The sequence below is a fragment of the Theropithecus gelada genome, chromosome 6, assembly GCF_003255815.1.
Source record: "Theropithecus gelada isolate Dixy chromosome 6, Tgel_1.0, whole genome shotgun sequence".
NCBI lineage: Eukaryota > Metazoa > Chordata > Mammalia > Primates > Cercopithecidae > Theropithecus > Theropithecus gelada.
Window position 1 is genome coordinate 142,571,660 of NC_037673.1, and position 18,673 is coordinate 142,590,332.

The window sequence follows — 18,673 nt, forward strand, 5'->3', positions numbered from 1 at the left end:
GAGGTCAGGAGATCGAGACCATGCTGGCTAACACGGTGAAACCCCGTCTCTACTAAAAAATACAAAAAATTAGCCGGGCGGCGTGGCGGGCGCCTGTGGTCCCAGCTACTCGGGAGGCTGAGGCGGGAGAATGGCGTGAACCCAGGAGGCGGAGCTTGCAGTGAGCTGAGATCCGGCCACTGCACTCCAGTCTGGGCGACAGCGAGACTCCGTCTCAAAAAAAAAAAAAAAAAAAAACTGGAGATGCTAAAAAGCTATTTGTTCCCGAACTGCAGGGGCCAGGTAGTAAGAAAATGCTTGTTAGTTTTCCTTTCGCTCTTATCTACCATAGCAGGTATCAAATTAAAGTGAGTAAATCCTTAAGCAAACTCTCTCTCTTATTTTCATACTCCACCAATTAATTTTGTTACAAGGAAAACATGTCAGCTCTTCTTTTTTTCTGATAAAGAGATGGATGTGAATATTCTGAATTATCTATGTACTCACCGGCTCAAATGGCAAGACCATGTCATCTCTAATTCCATACTTCGCTCGTAAGGCCTACAGAAAAATTTGCAAGTTAACACTAATGATCAACACTTCACTGGTAGAATCATTGAGAGAAGCAACCTCCAAACTTTCTTAAAACTATTATTTGTTCTCCTCTTCATAAAGGGCAAATTTCTACCTTTACCAAATATCTCAAAAGGGATCCATAACCTTCAAAAATTTAATAGCTAAAGTTATAGTGAACAGCCTAAATGAAACTGCACAGCCAAAAGCAAAAATGTACATAGACATACACCTATCACTTACATTGAGGTTCATATGCCAGATTTCAATAAAAATGTGAATATCAGAAAACTTTTTCAAAATTCTGTGAAACAAATTTAAAAATCAAACCACAGAAAATATATAAACATCAAGAAACAAGTTAGAGGTAGCAGTTTAAAGATAAATGCATAGCTTTTTAGCCTAGTCCCACAGTGTAGTTCAGCAGTACCTAAGCAATGAGATGGTGAGGACAAAATACAAACATGAAACTCAGATACTTACTTGCTTTTTCTTCAAGTCTCTGAGGGCAGCAATATCATCAGGGGAGTCGGAAGGAACACTTGTAACCACACCAGTGCCTATAAAACAAAGTGTGGAATTAATAACTAGAACCAAAACGTGATTACCAAAATATTTCTAGAAATAAGTAAACTCTTTACCTTTATCCTCCTTAATAGTCAGCATTGGGAGAACATAGATCACCTTGTATGATGTTAAAGGTGCAGAAAGTGATGCACCAAGAATTTCCTGCATAAGAAAAAAATCAATATAAAAGGTGAATTCATTGTGACCATTAGAATTAAAACTATGTTAATATTTTAAGCCCTGAGAAGCTAGTAATCAAAAATATATGGAAATAAATTCAAGAGCTATATTGTACAATATGGTGACTAGGCAACAACAATGTATTTTATACTTGAAAATTGCTGTGCAGATTTTTTTAAGAGACAGGGCCTTGCTATGTTGCCGAGGCTAGACTGTAGTGGCTATTCACAGGCGCTATCATAGCATTCTACAGGCTCAAACTCCTGGGTTCAGGCAAGCCTCCTGAGGTCTCAGCCTACCAAGTAGCTGGCACTACAGGTGCACACCACGGCACCTGATTTAAATTTTAATTCTTCTCACCACATAAGTACATAAGATATGAATTTGTTATTTACTTCAATTTAGCCATTTCACAAAGTATATATATTTCAAAACATGTGTACCATAAATACAATTTCTGTCAATTAAAAAATGAATATAGGCTGGACGCGGTGGCTAACGCCTGTAATCCCAACACCTTGGGAGGCTGAGGCAGGCGGATTACCTGAGCTCAGGAGTTCATGACCAGCATGGGCAACGTGGTGAAACCCCCGTCTCTACTAAAATACAAAAAATTAGCTAGGCGTGGCAGCACGCACCTGTAGTCCCAACTATTTGGAAGGCTGAGGCAGGAGAATTGCTTGAACCAGGGAGGCGGAGGTTGTAGTGAGCCAAGATCACGCCACTACACTCCAGCCTGGGTAACAGAGGGAGACCCCGTCTCAAAAAAATAAGGAAAAGGATATAAATAAAATACACATGAAGTAAAACAAAACACATTCTTTTATACCTACTAGAGGAAAAATAATTATTCTTATGTTTATTTTATTTTTTGAGACGGAGTTCTGCTCTTGTTACTCAAGCTAGAGTGCAATGGTGCGATCTCAGCTCACTGCAACCTTCGCCTCCCAGGTTCCAGAGATTTTCCTGCCTCAGACTCCCAAATAGCTGGGATTACAGGCATGCACCACCACGCCTGGGTAATTTTTGTATTTTTAGTAGAGACGAGGTTTCACCATGTTGGCCAGGCTGGTCTTGAACTCCTGACCCCAGGTGATCCACCCACCTCAGCCTGCCAAAGTGCTGGCATTACAGGCATGAGTCACCACATCCGTCCAGGAAAAATAATTTTTGATAATTATAATAACTAAATCTGTCAATGTTATGATGACATGAGTACACTAATACATTGTTTGTGACATTGTATTCCTTGAAGAAAATATAGGAATCCACAGCAAAAGCCACAGAATATTCCTGTAACTCAGACTCAACAACAACAAATTATTTTTTCTTAAACAAGTCTGCCCAATGCTGAGTTAATGCTGAGTTAATTATACTAGGAAAGCCTGGAAACAACTAAAGCTTTCAATGAGAGAAAAAATGATTTAACTAAATATGTTACAGGAACAAGAATGAGTACTATGTATCTATTTAAAATAGTAATTATGAAAACAAAGTAAAAGGATAGTTCTAATTTCACTTGAAAAAATCCTAAAGATTAAGCAATTTTAGACCCAGATTCTCAGATGGCAACAAAGAATTTGCAGCTGCTTGCTCTAGCTAAGGAACACGCTTTTCCTTTCCACATAATTCCCACCCATTCCATTTTATTCATATATATACACATAACCTGCCTTTATAGAATTTGCAGTCATATGGATAACAGCTAAATATTGTAACTATTTTAAAGGTTGAAACTATTTTGCAATTTATAACATCCATGTCCCTCACTCCAGAATTTGCTCAAATTAACAGGGAGAAAAGTTTAAGAATAGGAAAATACGTGTGTCCCTAATACTGTTCCCAAGAACTTCTCAGACAAAATTCCAATATTAGGAACTAAGGAGATGTGGCAGTGCTGCTTTTAACAGAAAAAGGCAGGAAACAATTCAAATGTCCATTAATAGAGAATGGTTAAGTAAACTGTGGTACAGCCAAACAATGAAATACTATGTAGCTATAAAAAATAAGAATAAAGAAACTGTTTATGTACTGACAAAATGATTGCCAAGATATAAATAAAAAAGCAAGATGTGGTACAATGCATATAAAGCATATTGCCATTTGTGTAAAAACAGAGGGACAAAGAGTATATGCATATTCGCTTGTGTATACATGAAATATTTCCATGATACACAAGACATAGATATTACTAACTACCTCTAGAATGGGAAGCTTTTGTATCTTTTTGTGTTTTTTGAATTTTGGGACTTGTAAATATATTGCAATCAAATAAAAAGAAAGTATAAAACAAGAAATAAAAGAGTTCAATTTAAAAGAACTGAGATGGTACTCTACTCACATTTTTCTTTTTAAAAAATTATTTAAGATACTAAAGATCAGCATTCACTAAATGGAATTAAACACACTCAGAAATACGGATAATAAAGTAGATGCGGCCGGGTGCAGTGGCTCACGCCTGTAATCTCTGCACTTTGGGAGGCCGAGGCGGGTGGATCACCTGAGATCAGGAGTTCGAGCCCAGCCTAGCCAACATGATGAAACCCTGTCTCTACTAAAAACACAAAAAATTAGCTGGGCATGGTGGCACACACCTGTAATCCCAGCTACTCAAGAGGCTGAGGCAGGAGAATCGTTTGAACCCAGCAGGTGGAGGTTGCAGTGAGCCGAGACTGTGCCACTGAACACCAGCCTGGGCAATAAAAGCAAAACTGTCTACAAAAACAAATAAAAATAAAATAAAGTAGATGAGTCGTGTAACCATCCAGATTTAACTAATATCAACCAAGACTTTCTTCACACACAAAAAAAACAAAAGCAGCTACAATTCCAAATTTAGTATTACCAGGAATTCAGGTAATAGTATTTTTAAAATAATAAAATCTCTAATGCAGCTATTAAATCTCTTGGGGAGGACTGCCTATATTTTTCAACCAGATATTTACCAATTTGAAACCCAAAAATCACATATGCTATCTTCATGATACAGTCATACAATGAATATTACACAACAATAAAAAAAGAACTACTCCTACAACATGTATGAATCTCACAAACATAATGGTAAGCAAAAGAAGCCAAACACAAAACAGTCAGCCCGTACAATTCCATTATGTAAAGTTCAAGAACAACAAATAATCTTTGGTGAAGTCAGAGCAGTGGTTACCTTTGGAGGAAAGAAGTGACTACTAATGATATGGACATGAGAGAGCTTTCTGGAGTGCTAAACTGTTCTATATCTTGATTTAAGTGGTGCTTACCTAAATGTATATACATATGAAAATGCACCAAAATACACAAGATGTACACACTTCACTGCATGTACACCTCATTTTTTAAGGTTGTGATGCTCTTTTCTCAATATCCATTGTTGAAATTTTCCTTGAAATGTATGCATTAAAATAAAAAATCTGCTATCCAACTTACCTCCCCCATTAATTCCTTAACAACAGGCACCACGCCATTGTCTCTGGTAAAGCCCTGGTATGACATATTCCTGGCTGCTCTTTGGGTACAGATGAATATATCACCATTCACCGTCTCAAATCCAATGTACTTCATATCAGGACGAACCCAACAATTTGTCTGCCCAAACATGGTCTCAGGTCTGAGAGTAGCAGCCACCAAGAAAATATTTTTACCTTTCAGGCCACTAAGAAAAAAAACAAATATTGATGTAAAAACATGTTGTCAACTCTGTAGCAACTACCTGATGGTTCAGAAATGATGAAGCAATTCCTCTGGCAAACCTACCTTAATTTAGATGGGTATGGCTCCAGCACCTTCAATTTGAGTAAAGTATATTCCTGAGGTCCAACACCCTAAGCAAATAAACGATACAAAAATTTGAAGGAAAAAAAAAGACTTGCCTTAAACCTGCTAATCTATGTGAGAGATCTGATTGAAATCCCTAAAATGGGTTCTTGCATTATTAATTTTTTTTTCCAGAGAAGAGACTGCCAGTGGTGTGCTAACCATACCCACACAGAAGTCCGGTATGTTAGGAGAGATTTGGAGTAATTGCCCAAAATAGTGTTTGCCAAAATGAAGGTGAGAAGACACAATCAACACTAATTCCATCCCAGGGCATGTCCCACATAGTAGTCATCAAAGAAAGATACTGGACCAGAGGTCAGAGATAATGTGTGTTCTAAACTTAGTGTGCTTCCTTACTAATGGTTGGATCCAAGGTAGTCATAATCAGAGCCTCTAAGCCTTTCTTTCCTCATTGGTAAAATAAGGATGTTGTGTCGCAGATAGGACTGTCCTGAGGAACACATAAGAGAACGGATGAAAAATGCTTTGAAAAGTCTACAAAGGATTACTGAAATCTAGGATATTGCTGCCATTGGCTATATTAAAACTTTACTGGGTCTTCTTAAGTCTCTCAAATCTTTTAAAATTTTGATCAACTCTCACTTAGATAAGTTACATCAAAATTGAAGGCTGATTTTGAAAATATGTTCAAAGATGGTAATAAAGAATGACACAATCATAGGGAATCATAAGTTCAGATGCTGGCATTGTCATTGATTTTTACTGTGCCATGGATTTAGCCAAATCACTTACTCTTGATTTACTCAAGTATTTCAGAGAATAATGCTAATAATGTGTTCTACAAGAATGTAGAATGAACTTCTAGGCATGGCTAGAAGTACTTTGGAAATAAGTAAGAAGGCACATGATCAAAGCAAATATAAATGGAATCTGTGGACACTAAATCTTAAGTCACATATCTCATTACCTCTCCCCGTGCTTTCTTTTTAGAGCTATTTATTTTCCAGATGGTGCTTCATAACATTAGCACGCATATAAATCACATTGAGAGCTCGTAAAAAGATATTCCTGGGCCCCACCCCCAGAACTTTTGATTCAGCAATTTCGGGGTAAGGCTCAACAATGTGCGTTCCTGTAACAAACTGATGTAGCTGTCCTCAGATGACTCTTACGGTAGCTAGGTACTACACACAATACAGGTAGCTGTATTGATATCCCATCTCCTCTTCATACCCACCAGAGTATCAGGACAATATCCCTCAGCACTGCAAAGAAGTTATTTTTAGGTTTCTATTTCTTAAACTCTGTGGTCATATTAAGGATTACTATAATAGCTACTCTGTTTCATAAATAATCACCTCTCCAGTTTGTCTATCATGATCCATGCAAGGCTGTCCATCTTTTGGAGAATAAATGGTATACCTAAAAAATAAACAAAAAGTGACAAATATTATTATAATATTCACGTTTTATCCTAACATATTTGCCTATGTTGCACCTAATTTCTTACATGTCTTATAACTAAAATTTCTGAGTAGATATCTGTATCTATTATGTATACTCTTATGGTAGTTCCACTGTCAACCCACTTATTTAATGAAAGCTTTCTACCTTCGTCAAAGGTAATACCACTGGAAAATACACACTGATCTTGGCTTTGTGGTACTGAACGAAAGATTATAAAACATAAATTGTCTTAACAAATGAAACTATCAAGGAAGTTGATTATGTAGATTAATCAAGGAAGGTAACTTATTTTCATTTCTTAAGTTATTTTCCTTGATTAATCTACATAATCAACAAAGAATCTTAATTTATAGAACAAAATATAAAATAAAACACAAATAAAATGATTACTTTTCTTCTTGGTAGGGAATACGGAACAGAATCTTTAGTAAGATAATAAAAGCCCACACTCCCATTCTCCCTGGTCATATCTGTCATAAACACGAAGCAGCCCAGAGAAATTAAGACACTGGTAAGGAAAAAAGGAAAACAAAGGATACAAAAGAATAGAAACAAAGTATTTTCAAAACAGAAAGATAATGGAAAAAGAAGGCTACAAGGTGTTTATTTATTCACATAAACAATCCTCCTGCCCCATCCTCCCAAGCAGCTAGGACTACAGGTACATGCCACCATGCCTGGCTAAATTTTTTTATATAGAGAGAGATGCGGTCTCGTTTTGTGGCCCAGACTGGTCTCAAACTTCTGGTCTCAAGCAATCCCCTCACCTCAGTTTCCCAAAGCACTGGGATTATAGGCATGAACCTCCACGCCCAACTGATTTTTGCTTTATTATGCTCAAGTACAACAAACTTACCGCTTCCCAAATTTAATTTTGTTTCTTTCTCTTAATGTTAAAAATTGCCATCTGACAAATGAATCATAGTAAGGATTAACATCAGTGGTGATGAAGGAACGACGCCAGTCTACCTATAAAAGGAAAATTTTAAAAGGCAATTATTGAGAAATACACAAATTTTGTTTGAATAAGAATTCCTATGAATCAATTATTTACTCTTCTAACTTAGAATCAGATCAATTACTAAAAAAATATTTTCCAAGTTCCACTATTAAAAGTATATCACAATTATTACCTTAATTTACTTAATTGAAGTATGTTTTTAAGCATATACATTTACATATTAACAAACATACAGAAGCTATAATAAATTAAGAAGAAACATTTAATCCTACCTTTATGTATTCCTAAATATTCAAGTTAAACTTGGGCTTCTTCATATTCTTTGAACAAAGCTCCTTTCTACTACTTGTTAATATGTCAATATACATTCCAATTCAACAAATAGTAAAGTATTCAACAAACAGTAAAGACCCATAAGCAATGTTTGGTTCTAGTCTAACAATAACAGTACTAATTCTTTAGTGGCATACAGGGGAAATATATTATTCTAAAATTAAGAGTTGGTCCACATCTCATATAATCACACAAATATACAGACTTATCTGGGAGATATTGTGGCTTTGGTTATAAACCAACACAACAAAACAAGTCACACAAATTTTTTTATTTGCCAAGGCATATATGTTACATTTATACTATATTGAATTATATTAAGTGTGCAATAAACATATTTTAAAAGGCAATGTATATACCTTAATTTAAAAATATCTCATTGCTGGCCAGGCACAGTGGCTCAAGCCTGTAATCCCAGCACTTTGGGAGGCCGAGACGGGCAGATCACGAGGTCAGGAGATCGAGACCATCCTGGCTATCCCGGTGAAACCCCGTCTCTACTAAAAAATACAAAAACTAGCTGGGTGAGGTGGCGGGCACCTGTAGTCCGAGCTACTCAGGAGGCTGAGGCAGGAGAATGGCGTGAACCCGGGAGGCAGAGCTTACAGTGAGCTGAGATCCGGCCACTGCACTCCAGCCTGGGCGACAGAGCGAGGCTCCATCTCAAAAAAAAAAAAAAATAATAATACCTCACTGCTATAAAATGCTAATAATCATCTGAGCCTTCAGTGAGTTGTAATCTTTGTGCTGGTGGAGAGGCTTGCCTCAATGATGACAGCTGCTGACTGATCAAAGAAGTGGCTATTCAAGGTTGTGATGGCTATGGCAATTTCTTTTACGGAGTCTCGCTCTGTCGCCCAGGCTGGAGCGCAGTGGCCTGATCTCAGTTTACTGCAAGCTCCGCCTCCCGGGTTTACGCCATTCTCCTGCCTCAGTCTCCCGAGTAGCTGGGACTACAGGTGCCCGCCACCTCTCCCAGCTGGTTTTTTGTATTTTTTAGTAGAGACGGGGTTTCACCGTGTTAGCCAGGATGGTCTCAATCTCCTGACAGCGTGATCCGCCCGTCTCAGCCTCCCAAAGTGCTGGGATTACAGGCTTGAGCCACCATGCCCGGCCTATGGTAATTTCTTAAACTAACACAACAATGAAGTTTGCCACATCCACTGACTCTTCCTTTCACAAAAGATTTCTCTGTAGCATGTGATGCTATTTGATAGCATTTTACTCATAATAGAACTTTCAAACTTGGGAGTGGGCCAGGCATGGTGGCTCACACCTGTAATCTCAGCACTTTGGGAGGCCAAGGCAGGTGGATCACCTTGAGGTCAGGAGTTTGACACCCACCTGGCCAACATGGTGAAACCCTGTTTCTACTAAAAATACAAAAATTAGCCAGGCATGTTGGCAGACGCCTGTAATCCCAGCTACTAGGGAGGCTGAGGCAGAAGAATAGCTTAAACCCGGGAGGCAGAGGTTGCAGTGAGCCGAGACCACGCCACTGCACTACAGCCTGGGTGACAGAGTGAGACTCCATCTCAAAAAACAAAAACAAAAAAACTTTTCCTTGCATTCACAACTTGGCTGACTGTTAGGTCAAGAGGCCTAGCTTTTAGCCCGTCTTGCCTTTCAATATGCCTTCCCCACTAAGCTTCATGATTTCTAGCTTTTTACTTAAAGTGAGAGACATCACATAGAGGCCATTATAAAGTTAATAACTGGCTTCATTTCAAGATTGTTGTTTATTAGAAAACAGGGAAACCTGGCCGGGCGCGGTGGCTCACACCTGTAATCCGAGCACTTTGGGAGGCGGAGGTGGGAGGATCATGAGGTCAGGAGATCGAGACCATCTTGGCTAACACGGTAAAACCCCATGTCTACTAAAAATACGAAAAATTAGCCGGGCATGGTGGCGGGCGCCTGTAGCCCCAGCTACTCGGGAGGCTGAGGGAGAATGGCGTGAACCCGGGAGGCGGAGCTTGCAATGAGGCGAGATCATGCCACTGCACTCCAGCCTGGGCAACAGAGCGAGACTCCGTCTCAAAAAAAAAGAAAAAAAGAAAACAGGGAAACCCAAGGAGAGAAAGAGGGAAACAAGCCAGTCAGTACAGCAGTCAGAATGCAAACATTTACCAATTAAGTTTGCCATCTTATATGGGTACAGTGCGTGGCAACCCAAAACAATTAGAATAATAACATCAAAGATCACTGAATATAGATCACCATAACAGATAATAAAGTTTGAAATATTAAAATAATTGCCAAAATGTGACATGAAGCAAGCAAATGCTGTTGGAAAAATGGTGCCACTAGACTTGCTCAACACAGGGTTGCCACAAATCCTCAATTGGTTAAAAAATCAGTTCCTGGAAAGCACAAGAAAGCAAAAGCACAATAAAAAAGCACATACTTGTAAATGCTTTCCTCGTATATCTTTATAGACATACCTTCAAACCCATTCTCTTTAAATCCTGAACAGCCAGTGGCGGGAAATAATCTAGCCAATATTCTGCTTCAGAAAATTTTACTATCTCTGTATCAGACAGACCAAGGGACTTCATAATGCCCCACTGGTATTTAGAAGATCCAGCTTTAGCAGCAGCTTTACTCTGAAAATAATGGAGAAAAATAAACTCGATCAAAGAATAACCAACACTCCAGGAAAATGACCCAAGATATTAAAAAAAAGGAAAAACCAAAAATTGCCTAACATCCAGGATCACAGTAATTTTAAGTAAATAATCCCATTTGGTAATTTTTTTACATTCTAAAATAATGCTGATACAGCAGAACACTGCAGGAATTAGTTGTACTACTTAGTCTGTCAAACTGTATAGCCAAGATCTCCGCCAAGAAACTGGCACCAACTAAATGGAGGGCAACATAAAGAACTACCCATCATGAAGGTAAGATCTCAGTACCAAACCTTGTTTCTTTTATCCTCATACCACATTTACCTTATTTACCTATAAAGAGGCTATTCACAGGCTGGGCACGGTGGCTTACGCTTGTAATCCCAGCACTTTGGAAGGCCGAGGAGGGCGGATCACGAGGTCAGGAGATCGAGATCATCCTGGCTAACACGGTGAAACCCCATCTCTACTAAAAATACAAAAAATTAGCCGAGCGTGGTGGTGGGCGCCTGTAGTCCCAGCTACTCGGGGGACTGAAGCAGGAGAATGGTGTGAACCCGGGAGGCGGAGCTTGCAGTGAGCCGAGACCATGCCACTGCATTCCAGCCTGGGCGACAGAGCGAGACTCCGTCTCAAAGAAAAAAAAGAGGCTACTCACAAGACTTTCCTCCTTTTCCAAAAATTATGAATATCAAAAAGACAACCAAATGCCAGAAGTTGAAGGTAGGAAATTTGGTTAAACTGTAACACTACAATAAGGCAGCATAAGAAAATGCTGGGGCTGCCAGACCTGCTCTATATGACACTGTGCTGGTAGAAACATGACTGCAGGCATTTTCAAACCCACAGAATTATATACCACAAAGAGGAAATTTTGGACCAGGCACAGTAGCTCACACCTGTAATCCCAGCACTTTGGGAGGCCAAGGCGGGTGGATCACGAGGTCAGGTCATGGAGACCAGCCTGGCCAATGTGGTGAAACCCCGTCTCTACTAAAAATATGAAAATTAGCCGGGCATGGTGGTGAGCGCCTGTAATCCCAGCCACTCTGGAGGCTGAGGCAGGAGAATCACTTGAACCGAGAGGCGGAGGTTTCAGTGAACCGAGACTGTGCCTCTGTACTACAGCCCAGGCAACACAGAGAGACTCCATCTCAAACAACAACAACAACAACAATAATAATAATACAAAAATTAGCTGGGTGTGGTGGCACACACCTGTAATCCCAGCTATTTGGGAGACTAAAACATGAGAATTGCTTGAACCCAGGAGGCAGAGGTTGCAGTGAGCCAAGACTGTGCCACTGTACTCCAGCCTGGGTGACAGAGCAAGACTATGTCTTGAAAAAAACAACAAAAAAGTAAATTTTATGGTATGTAAATTTTTTAACCAGGATGTTGGAGGAACCTAAGGAGGAATGCAGACTGTGACAAATCTATCTAACTGCATTACAAATATATAATCACACTCAAGGGGAAGGGAAGAAAGGAGCTGATCTAGGCAGTTTTGGAAAACAGTGTGATTAGATTCTAAAGACAAAAAGAATTACACAACACTGTACTTTAGTCAGTAAAACTATTTCTCCCAGGGGTATAGGCTGGCAATTATGAAACTACTTTACTAGTAGGCTAGGATTGAACAAATAAATATACTATAGGTTATGAGAGCCAAGGGTCTCACTGTTGTAGTAAGAAGTCACAAATAAATCAAGGGAAAATGCTAGAATGAGACCCATGGTGCTAAAACGGAGCCAGGGGTATCAATATGAACTTACTTTTTAAACAAACATTCAAATAGATAAATAAAAACAGATGTGTATGTATGGCTTAGCAGACATAAATATATTTCCTTGCTCTTTCCACTGCGAGTGCCTAGAAGCAGTGATACCCCAGGCAATGAGCACACCCAGCACTCAGACCTTAGTTTCTGAATACCATTCTTCAATAAAAGAAACCTTGGAGAAGCGGTTGATTCCTTGGTTGAATCGTGGAAAATAAAAGATAAGCCTGGAACAGCTTGTGACACCATAAAGTAAGAAAGTGCTTTGAACAAAGGAAGATGAGGGAATGTCTAATGGACACAGGAGCCAAGCTAAAAAAACTCCCAATGGCCAAAGCTAAAACAATTTGTTTACTCTAGCTTTATTCCAATAAAAAAGAACAATTTGACAACAAATTATGGTGTTGTTAACAACCACACACACATACATACACACACACACACACACACGCACACAAAAACACAAACCAATAGCCAGGCACAGCGGTACAAGCCTATATAGTTCCAGCTACTCAGGAGACTGAGGTGAGAAGACAGCTTGAGCCCCGGAGCTGAAGGCCAGCAACATAGTGAGACTCTATCTCTTAAAAAACAAAAAGCTCAATGGTATTGATTTATAACCTAAAGAATAAAGTAAATATCCATGAATCCATATGACATAGAAAGGACAGAATAAGTAAGTGGGGGAGAAAAGACAGCTCTTCCTTTCAGAAGAATTATAGATAATAAATGTAAAAAGAACGAGGTAAAAAGAAAATCATGATTAAAAGACTACAGTAGGGCCGGGCGCGGTGGCTCAAGCCTGTAATCCCAGCACTTTGGGAGGCCGAGACGGGCGGATCACGAGGTCAGGAGATCGAGACCATCCTGGCTAACACGGTGAAACCCCGTCTCTACTAAAAAATACAAAAAACTAGCCGGGCGCGGTGGCGGGCGCCTGCAGTCCCAGCTACTCGGGAGGCTGAGGCAGGAGAATGGCGTGAACCCGGGAGGCGGAGCTTGCAGTGAGCTGAGATCTGGCCACTGCACTCCAGCCTGGGCGACAGAGCGAGACTCCGTCTCAAAAAAAAAAATAAATAAAAAAAAAAAATAAAAGACTACAGTAATAACTGTTGTAGGCAAGATCCACTGATGAATGCTAAAATTAATGAGCAAATATTTAAAAAGAAACACAGTATTATTTCCATGGCTTCAAAAGATTTCTCCCAAAATACATATTAATTATAAAAACAAAAATGAAATCTTTACAGGAGAAAAACCTGGCAGACATCATCTTAACCAAATGATCAATGTTAACATCACCAATAATAAGACATATCAGTATCATACAGTCCCTAATGTTTGAGAAGGACAAATTACCTCTCTAATAGTCTTCCTCCAAATCAATAACCTCAATCTAACGATGAGAAAGCATTGAACAAACTCAAACTGAGGCATAATCTATAATTATCTGACCAGTATTTGTTAAAAGTATAAAGGTCATGGAAGAAAATGAAAGATAGAAAAGATTAAGGAAACATAGTAAGGACACATGACAACTAACTGCAATGTGGGATCCTGGATTGGACATTGGAAAAGGAAATTAGTGAAAACACTGGTAAAATCCAAAAAGTCTAGAAAATACTACCGTACTAATGTTAATTCCTTAATTTGAAAAATAGTACCATAGTTATATAAGATGTAACATCTCTATACTATCTTGCAGTTCTTCTGTATATCTAAAATTACTTCAAAAAAGAGGAAAAAGGCAATAGGAAGTCAGAAAGATAATTTTTTTGCTTTGATACTTTAAAAAAATTATCTAGTACATTTTATGTGTTGGGCACTGTGCTAGTACTGGGAATGCACATATAAATCAGAAAAATATAAAACTTCAACCAACATAAATATCAACCACTATCAAACCTTTTTTCCTTTAGCTTTATCCTTAATTATGATATCTTCTGTTTTAACACTTGTTTCTTCCTCTTCCTCTTCTTCATCTGGAAAATCAGGGGGGCAACCATACAGCTCTATTTCTCTTTTCAACTTATCAGCACATGCCTACAACGAACATTAGAGATAATGACGTTCAAAATTCAAGGTAGACACAATTTCAGTTCTTTACTGTTTTACTGCCAACTAAAATTGATTCTGAAATTTTTTGCAATACATTGATACATATGTGGCTCCACTACAGAAAACTGAAACGAAGGCTGGGAGCAGTGGCTCACACCTATAATCCCAGCACTTTGGGAGGCTGAGGCAGGCAGATCACTTGTCAGGAGTTTGAGACCAGCCTGGCCAACATGATGTCTCTACTAAACATAAAAATTAGCTGGGCATGGTAGCACATGCCTGTAATCTCAGCTACTCGGCAGGTTGAGGTGAGAGGATCGCTTAAACCCAGGAGGCAGAGGGTGCAGTGAGCCAAGATTACACCACCGCACTCTAGCCTGGGCGACAAAGCAAGAATGAGCCCCATGTCTCAAAATAAATAAATAAAGGTATAAATCATGTACCTCAAAATTCACTAATTTATAAATTCGTATTTTTTTATAAATTAGTATTTTACCTCATTTACTCACAAGCATTTATTCAACACCCAGAATATTCAATATAGTATATTATATACTGTATATATTAGATGTATAAAGATATAGGAAACATAATGTGTTATCATTTTGGATAACATTAATAACACTGTTTCTCAATTTAAAGATTACTGTCACATATACTCTATTAATTATCATCACAAGCCTACCAAGTAGATAGGATAGGCTTTAAGTCAGAAAACAAACAGAGATGAAGTGATTTACCTTAAGGTTATATATACAGCTAGCAAAGTTACAGACTTAACCCTGGACTTTCCACTCTAGCTCTTATCAATTATACTACAATGAGTACACTGTCGAAAACAAAGATGACACCAAGTAAACACTGTTAAAGTTATGAGAAAAATAAGAAATACAGAAGTAAAAAATTTTTAAATGGAAAAGTCTCTTCTATCTAGAAGAATTTCAACCACTAATACAATAATAAAAACAGGCAAGGATGTTTAAAGGATGCTAAAACCACTGGGTTATTGAGTAACAGGACATTCAGAGGCTCTCAAAGTGTTATCCTATAGATTACTTTTTAATTTATTTCTTTTTTTTTTGAGATGGAATTTTACTCTTGTTGCCCAGGCTGGAGTGCAATGGTGCAGTGTGGGCTCACTGCAACCCCTACCTCCCGAGTTCAAGCGATTCTCCTGCCACAGCCTCCAAAGTAGCTGGAATTACAGGCGCACGGCACCACGCCTGGCTAATTTTTTTATTTTTAGTAGAGATGGGGTTTCACCACATTGGCCAGGCTGGTTTCAAACTCCTGACCTCATGTGATCCTCCCACCTTGGCCTCCCGAATTCTGGGATTACAGGCGTGAGCCACCGTGCCTAGCCTTACTTTTTAATTTTATAGGAGGAAAAATCACCTTTAGAATGAGGAAATCTGGCAGGATTAACTTAATTTCACTAAAATGGGACAAATTGCCACTTTATATGCTTTTGAGGTGATACAATGGGAAGTTTATACCTCAACAATGAAGTATTCTTGTCAAAATATTTAGCCCAACCCTAATCATGAAAAAACCATCAGAAAACTCCTATCATGGGACATTCTACAAAATAACTAGCTTAGACTTCAAAAACACCAACATCATGAAAAACTACAAAATAGTGAAAAGAATGGATAACAAGATGCAATGCGTACGCCACAAAATAAAAAGTGAAAAACAGCAGAGCATGGTGGCTCATGCCTGTAATCCCAGCACTTTGGGAAGCCAAGGCAGGCGGATCACTTGAGGCCAGTTCGAGAGCAGCCTGCCCAATATGGTGAAACCCTCTTTCCACTAAAAATACAAAAAATTAGCCAGGCATGGCACCAGGCACCTGTAATCCCAGATATTCAGGAGGCTGAGGCAAGAGAATCACTTGAATTTGGGAGGCAGAGGTGAGCCAAGATTGCACTCCGCACCACTACACTCCAGACGGAGTAACAGAGCAAGAATCCATCTCAAAACAAAAAAAAAAGGGAAAAACAGAAGGAAAGGTCATTTTCAGTCTACAGAAATTTGACTACAGATTAAATGAAGATGGTAATATAACACCAATGTTGAATTTCTTGGAGGGGATAACAGGACTCTGATAATACAGAAGAATGCCCTTATTCTCAGAATACATGCTGAAGTATTTAGCAACGACATGTCATGATGCCTGCAACTTTCTTTCAAAAAGTTCACAGAAGAAGAGAGAGAAGGGGGAGAAGGGCCAGGCGTGGTGGCTCACACCTGTAATCCCAGCACTTTGGGAGGCCAAGGTGGGCAGATTGCCTGAGGTCAGGAGTTTGAAACCAGTCTGGCCAACATGGGAAAACCCCGTCTGTACTAAAAGTACAACAGTGCACTCCAGACTGGGCGACAGAGCAAGACTCCAACTCAAAAAAAAAATTTTTTTTAATTTAAAAAAAAGAAGAAAAAGAGAGAGAGAAGCACGCACGCATGCATGTGTGCTGAGAGACAGAACTAAAACAAATATGGCAAACGTTTATACTTTGTAACTACAGGTGAAGGGTGGAGGGTGTTCATTGTACTACCATTCCACCTTTTCCGTAGGACTGACGTTCTTTAAAACAAAAGGTTGGAGAAGGCCGGGCATGGTGGCGCATGCTTGTAATCCCAATACTTTGGAAGGCCGAGGTGGGTGGATCAACTGAGGTCAGGAGTTCCAGACCAGCCTAGCCAACATGGTGAAACCTCGTCTCTACTAAAAACACAAAAATTAGCCAGGCGTGGTAGCGGGTGCCTGTAATCCCAGCTACTCGGGAGGTTGAGGCAGAAGAATCGCTTGAACCTGAGAGAAGGAGTTTGCAGTGAGCCAAGATCACACCATTGCACTGCAGCCTGGACGACAAAAGCAAAACTCCGTCTCAAAAAACAAATAAATAAAGTAAAATAAAATAAAATGTTGAAGAATAAAAAGAAACAGGATTTAAATTTCCTAATCCTATTATGTAAGGGAATCCTTTCAACTCTACTTTTCTTTCCTATTCTTCATTGAGAATTATTTCTAATACAAACTTATCACAAATGAAGGTATTTGCAAAAATGATCAAATTACAATACAACTGTTTATTATTTTATGCCAGCATCTTACACATGTCACAAGTGCACAATGGCTGTACATTTTTCCTTTTAGTAAAATAGAATCAGTTATTACCTAATTGTAATACAGACATAAATATACAAGGCAACCAAAAGACATTAAAATCACTTAGTGGGCCGGGCGCGGTGGCTCAAGCCTGTAATCCCAGCACTTTGGGAGGCCGAGATGGGCGGATCACGAGGTCAGGAGATCGAGACCATCCTGGCTAACACGGTGAAACCCCGTCTCTACTAAAAAATACAAAAAAACTAGCCGGGCGAGGTGGCGAGCGCCTGTAGTCCCAGCTGCTCGGGAGGCTGAGGCAGGAGAATGGCATGAACCCGGGAGGCGGAGCTTGCAGTGAGCTGAGATCCGGCCACTGCACTCCAGCCTGGGCGACAGAGCAAGACTCCGTCTCAAAAAAATAAAAAAAAAAAAAAAATCACTTAGTGATCACTTAGACCATAATGGATGCCCTTAATTTAAGCACTTCTTCAAATGTTGTTTATTTTTAAATAAATTTTCACTATACTAAATTCAACTCATTTCATACTTTAATGCAGCAATACTTGAAAATCCTATTTTAAGCTCTTGAATTGGGTATTACTATTAGATCCAAACTAAAAAGAGTAGAAACCAATCTTATTAGCAATCTTACCTTAATAGGCATTCCAGTACAGTGCAGGCCAAAGGGAAACAGACAACATTTTCCTTTCAATCGCTGGTACCCTACAGCAAACTACAGAAATAAAATCAAATTTAAATTGCAAATGTAAATGCCAGACAAATACAAAATGCGAACTTTTCACACAAAAAAATTAGTTTAGTTTTCTTTTTCACATCCTCCTTTGGAACGCCAGTCAGATTTTAGGCATTCCAAAACTCACCAATCTAGGAATTACTTTTGAATATGCATACATGCCCAGACCCTTGCACACATACACACACGGCACATGAAAATTAAATATAGGCCGGGCGCGGTGGCTCAAGCCTGTAATCCCAGCACTTTGGGAGGCCGAGACGGGCGGATCACGAGGTCAGGAGATCGAGACTAGCCTGGCTAACACGGTGAAACCCCGTCTCTACTAAAAAAATACAAAAAACTAGCCGGGCGAGGTGGCGGGCGCCTGTAGTCCCAGCTACTCGGGAGGCTGAGGCAGGAGAATGGCGTAGACCCGGGAGGCGAAGCTTGCAGTGAGCTGAGATCCAGCCACTGCACTCCAGCCTGGGCGACAGAGCGAGACTCCGTCTCAAAAAAAAAAAAA

General features: G+C 39.3%; 1 protein-coding gene across 4 annotated transcripts in view; it reads right to left on the reverse strand.

Annotated features, from left to right (window-relative positions):
• LARS (leucyl-tRNA synthetase) overlaps positions 1–18,673 on the reverse strand; it is a 71,044-nt gene that overhangs the window by 40,423 nt on the left and 11,948 nt on the right. For 2 of the 4 annotated variants that reach the window (XM_025387070.1, XM_025387067.1), the window contains 10 exons: positions 18,067–18,147; positions 14,153–14,290; positions 10,282–10,443; positions 7,400–7,512; positions 6,435–6,498; positions 5,053–5,120; positions 4,726–4,951; positions 1,194–1,281; positions 1,036–1,112; positions 487–540 (listed from right to left, as the gene is read on the reverse strand). In XM_025387070.1, the coding sequence (XP_025242855.1) occupies positions 487–540; positions 1,036–1,112; positions 1,194–1,281; positions 4,726–4,951; positions 5,053–5,120; positions 6,435–6,498; positions 7,400–7,512; positions 10,282–10,443; positions 14,153–14,290; positions 18,067–18,147 (1,071 nt within the window). The remainder of the gene's footprint in view (positions 1–486; positions 541–1,035; positions 1,113–1,193; positions 1,282–4,725; positions 4,952–5,052; positions 5,121–6,434; positions 6,499–7,399; positions 7,513–10,281; positions 10,444–14,152; positions 14,291–18,066; positions 18,148–18,673) is intronic. The other 2 variants (XM_025387068.1, XM_025387069.1) reach the window with 2 other exon arrangements.